The sequence below is a fragment of the Orycteropus afer genome, unplaced genomic scaffold, assembly GCF_000298275.1.
Source record: "Orycteropus afer afer isolate SDZICR_OR568_19922 unplaced genomic scaffold, OryAfe1.0 scaffold00067, whole genome shotgun sequence".
NCBI lineage: Eukaryota > Metazoa > Chordata > Mammalia > Tubulidentata > Orycteropodidae > Orycteropus > Orycteropus afer.
In genome coordinates, this window is record NW_006921654.1 from 5,182,891 (window position 1) to 5,188,447 (window position 5,557).

The 5,557-nt window shown below is 37.8% G+C and overlaps 1 protein-coding gene across 1 annotated transcript in view; it reads left to right on the plus strand.

The window, feature by feature from the left end:
• Positions 1-5,557, plus strand: part of TANGO6 (transport and golgi organization 6 homolog) — a 251,235-nt gene that overhangs the window by 82,346 nt on the left and 163,332 nt on the right. Inside the window, exon 14 of the mRNA XM_042780884.1 lies at positions 2,073-2,130. Within this exon, the coding sequence (XP_042636818.1) occupies positions 2,073-2,130 (58 nt within the window). The remainder of the gene's footprint in view (positions 1-2,072; positions 2,131-5,557) is intronic.

Consider the following 5,557-nt stretch of genomic DNA (forward strand, 5'->3'; position numbering starts at 1 on the left):
TTACAGAGAAAATTCATCTTCCACACAGCAGTTCACATATACTTTGTGTCATGACATTGACTGCAATCTCCCACAATGCAACAGCTCTCCTCCCACTTCCTCCCCATAGCTACCTCTTCCCTGTATCCTTCCTTCCATGCATTCCTGCCCACCACCCCCCCCCAGCTGTCTCCCTGTGCATACACAGCCCTTCTATTCTCCCATGATTGATCTCCCAAGGAGTGTATCTGCCTATTGTAAATGTTCAGCTCATATGCCTGTCTTTGGTTTGGCTGGAAGCCACAGGAGTGGGTTCAATTCCAGACCTGAAGGGCAGTTAGGGGCTGCCACCAGGTTCTATCAGACCAGCAAACCTGGTCCCTTTGTTTAAAAAATTTTGTTCTACATTGTTCTCCCGTTCTATCCAGGATCTCCTACGTAGATCCCCTCTGAGTGGTTGACAGTGGTAGCTGGGCACCATCTAGTTCTTCTGGTCTCGTCATATAGGCTGAGGATCATATGGTATACAAGTCAATAGGGCCTTCTTTATGTTGAAAAATTTAAAAAGAAGTAGTCCAAGTAGAGTACTGATTATAGTGATAGGAACATAATGAACATCTGATAAAGCTAATTGTCTTTATTTACTAAGGAACCCTAGTGGTGCAGTGGTTAAAATGCTCAGCTACCAACCAGAAGGTCGGTGGTTCAAACCCATGAGCTGCTGTGCAGGAAAAAGTTGTGGCAATCTGCTGCCATAAAGATTTACAGCCTTGGAAACCCTATGGAACAATTCTACTCTGTCCTTTAGGTTCACTCTGAGTCAGAATTGACTCAATGACAGTGGGTTGGGTTTTTGGTTTGGTCTTTATTATTATCTCATCCATATGTTTTGGCTATTAGACTAAGAATTATAATTCTGGTTGAAAAAATTTGTTTTTAGTAGTTAAATTATTAGAATCAATTACTGTTGTGCTGAGCCAGACCTCATACCTTAAAGACATTGCCTCTAATTCTCACAACAATGACAGTTAGGTATTATTCCATTTCATAGATGAGAAAACTGAGGCACAGAATGTACTGTTATTAATTTGCTGTTATTAATTTGTCTCTGAAAGCCTAAAATTATATATCTCCTTTCAGGAATCATGAAAAATATTCCTTCATATACATATTTAGATGGTCAGTGTGATAAATTGTGTATTAAGCTCCCTTAAGCTTCATACTTGATTACCACCCTTTCCAACCTGGTCATCCTCTCAGCTGAACTGATCTTAGGCTCTCCTTAAGATGCTTAAGATACAGAGAGCAGCAGCAACAAGTTGATAGCAAGAATCGCTGTGCCAGCAAGGATATGGCTTTATATGTGGAGAGGACAGCTCTATCTTCCCCTGAACACCAGACAGAAAAAGGGAACATGGGCACAGGCTGCTGTCTATCTTTGGGTTTCATGTTAAGGCCTCCACCTAACATGTAACTGTAGACTCCTCCAGATAAGCAGGATCTACTGAAGTTGGCTGATCCCTGAATTGAGATGTATTGACAGTGATTTTTTACTAATGTTAATTGGAGAGCTAAAATTTGCAAAAGATTTTTAAAAATAAGAATAGCTTCAAGATTTTTCCAGTAATAACATCTGTCTCTTGCTTTCGTTTCCATATGCTTTCTTGAGTGAAAAAGGATCAAATTCTAGCAGATGTGTCATCAGTTGCACATAACCCAAAACCTTGCCTTTTGTGTGCTCCAGTGCACAGTCTGTCTTGTCAGGTGAGAGAGTGTTATCCACCATGGGCTATAGTGGAAAACATGTTGATGAGTGTTCTGCTAGGTAGTGATTTCCACACCTCCTGCTGCCGTATACATGATTAATTCAGGAACTCTGTTTCCCTATTGCCTACCCTGTTTTGTCCATTATGGGAAAAAAAAAGGGGGAGGGACTTCAAGAATCTATACTGTTTTTTCCACAAGACTCTAAGACCAGTGTCTAAGACAAGCAAGAAGAAAAAGCATGTACTCTCTTGAGGCTGCTGAAGTGGGTTTCTTAAATTTTACTTGCTCTTTGTGAATCATATCACTGCTGTATTTTATGGTTCTAGATATTCTTGGAGAACTTGGAGCATGAAGACACCTTTGTATATCTGTCTGCTATTCAGGGTAAGTTAGTCCTGGTTAAAGTACTTTGAGTCTGTGGACCAAAGCTTTATAAAATGTATGTGTGCAAAAATTGCCTAAGTCTAGCAAGATTGCTGGTCATTTTATCCATCCTGTTGATTCCTAACTGATACTTGTTTTGAGTTGTAATAGTAATATTCCTGGAAGGTTCCCAAGAATCCCTGTAGAGTTTGAGTGTCTCATAATGAAGAGAAAGTCTTTCTTTATGTTTACTTATCATTCTATATTATCCTTTTTATTTCAATTGGCTCTGTTGTGATGTTGCCCATTTCGCTTCTTATTCATGTTGTTTGTATTCTTTCCCTCTTTTCCTTTGTTAAATTTGCCAGTGGTTTGTCAATTTTATTAATCTTCAAAAAACCAGCTTCTAGTCTGGTTGATTTTTTTCTGTTGTCTTTCTATTTTCTGTTTCATTTATTTCTGCTCTAATCTTTATTATTTCCTTCTGGTGACTGTAGGCTTTTACTGTTCTTTTTCTAATTATTGGGGATGTTGGTTTACAGTGTTGATTTTGGCTCTTTCTTCTTTTTTTGATGTGTGCTTTTATTGCTATAAATTGGCTTCTGATCATTGCTTTTGCTGTGTCCTAAAGATTTTGGTATGTTGTATTTTCATTCTTGTTTGATTCAAGGAATTTTTTATTTCATTTTTTATTTCTTCTGTTACCCAGTTGTTCTTAAGGAGGGTGTTCAGTTTCCATGTGTCTGCTCTTTTTCTGTTGATCTTCCTATTGTTGATTTCTAATTTGATAGCATTGTGATCTGAGAAGATGCTATGTAGTATTTCAATGTTTTTAAATTTATTAAGGCTTGCTTTATGGCCTAACATATAGTCTATCATGCCGAATGTTCCATGTGCACTGGAAAAGAATATAAATTGTGCTGTTGTTGGGTGAAGTGCTCTGTAGATAGATAGATAGTCCTTTATAGGTCAAGTTGATGGATTGCATTGTTTAGCTCTTCTGCGTCTTTGTTGAGTTATTTTGTAGTTGCTCTATCTTTCATTGAAAGTGGTGTATGAAAGTCTCCTACTATGACTGTGGAGTCATCTATTTGCCTTTTCAATTCTGTTAAAGTCTGATTTATGTATTTTGGGGCTCTTTCTTTGGGTCCATAGATATTTATTATGATTATATCTTATTGTTCAATTGATCCTTTAATCATTATATAATGTCCTTCCTTGTCTCTTATGGTGGTTTTTGTCTTAAAGTCAGTTTGATCAGAAATTATATCACCACTCCTGCTCTTTTTTGGTTGCCATTTGCTTGATATATCTTTTTCCAATCTTTGATTTTTAGTCTAATTTTGTCTTTGTCTCTAAGATGTGTCTCTTGTAGACAGCATATTTATGTGTTATGTTTTCTTATCCAGTCTGCAACTCTCCATCTCTTGAGTTGTCCATTTAAGCCATTGACATTCAGTGTAATTATTGACAAGTATGAATTGGTTGCTGTCATTTTGTTACATGTTTTTTCATGGTGTTGGTGGTTTCTTTGTTCTGTGCTGAGCTCATTTTATTTATGAATTGTGTTATCATTTCCTTTGTTACTGTTTCAGTATTTGCTAAATATTTGTGCTTGTCCTCTTTTTTATTGTAATGTAAAGGTTTATCATTTTTCTTTGAGGTTACCCTGTAATTTATAATTCTTTCCCTGAGTTTAACATAGTCCATTCTATCTTGCAGCTCTCTTGACTTCCTCACCATTTAGAAGTTCTGTAACTACACTATTTTTTCCTTCTTTTTGGTTTGTAGTTGCCCTCATTTGCCAATTGATATTTCTGGTTCCCTGTTTGCACTCTTGTAAGCTTATCTAATGTTGGATATTTCCATAGCTTTATGGGTTATGTCATCTTGTGTATTAATGGTTGGTTGTTCTTTGCTATTATTGATTCTCTGTTCAAAGGCTCCCTTTAGTATCTCTTGTAAGGTTTGTCTGGTTTTAACATATTCCCTTAATTTCTGCTTATCTGGAAATCTCCTAGTTTCACCATCATATTTGAGGGCCAGGGTAGTAGCTCCACCTCTATGCACCACACAATGTGAAAATTATTGAGCAATATTATTAATATCACATGCAAGTAAAATCTTACTGAAGATAATTAAAAAATGGTTGCAGCAATATATAGACAGAGAACTTCCAGAGACGCAAGTTGAGTTCAGAAGGGAATGTGGTGCGAGAGATACTATAACTAATGTCAGATGGATTTTGGCTCAAAGCAAAGAGTACCAGAAAGATGTTTACTTGTGTTTTATTGACTATGCAAAGGCATTCAGTTGTGTGGATCACAACAAATTGTGGATAACATTGAGAAGAATGGGAATTCCAGAACAATTGATTGAACTCATGAGGAACCTGTACATAGACCACTGTTGTTCGAACAGAACAAGGGAATACTGGATGGCTTAAAATCAGGAAGGGAATGTGTCAGGGTTGTATCTTTTCATGATACTTGTTCAATCTGTGTGCTGAGCAAATAATCCGAGAAGCTGGACTATATGAAGAAGAATGTGGCATCAGGATTGGAGGAAGGCTCATTAACAATTTAGGATACACAGACAACACAACTTTCCTTTCTGAAAATGAGGATGACTTGGAGTACTTACTGATAAAAATTAAAGACTAAACTCTGTAGTACGGATTACACCTCAATATAAAGAAAACAAAAATCCTCACAACTGGAGCAAACATGATAGATGGAGCAAAGATTAAAGTTGTCAGAGTTGTCAAAGACTCCATATTGCTTGGTTCTGTGATCAACGCCAATGGAAGCAGCAGTCAAGACATCAAAAGACGCATTGCATTGGGCAAATCTGTTGCAAAAGACCTGTTTCAAGTGCTGAAGAGCAAAGATGTCTCCTTAAAGACTAAGATGCATCTGACCCAAGCCATGGTATTTTCATTTGTCTCATATGCATGTGAAAGCTGGACAATGAATAAGGAAGACTGAAGAAGAATTGATGCTTTTGAGTTGTGGTGCTGGCACAGAACACCAAAAGTACTGTGGACTGCTAAAAGAACTAACAAGTCTGTTCTGGAGTACAGCCGGAGTGCTCCTTGGCAGCGAGAATGGCCAGACTTCGTCTCACCTACTTTGCTCATGTTTGTTACAAGGGACCATTCTCTGGAGAAGGATGTCATGCTTGATAAAGTGGAAGGTCAACGAAAGAGGGGCAGGCCCTCAACAAGATGGATTGACACGGTGGCTGCACCGATGGGCTTAGGTATAGTAGGGATTGTGAGGCTGGCACATATCTGGGGAGGAGGCAATAATAGAAAAGATGTACAATAGGAGAATAATGAAGAAAAAAAATGTGAAAAATACAAAAAGAAAAACAAGGAATGGGGTTAACCACGAGAAAGAAAGAAATGGGAACCAGGAACAGGGAAGAGAGAAAAAGCCGAAAACTA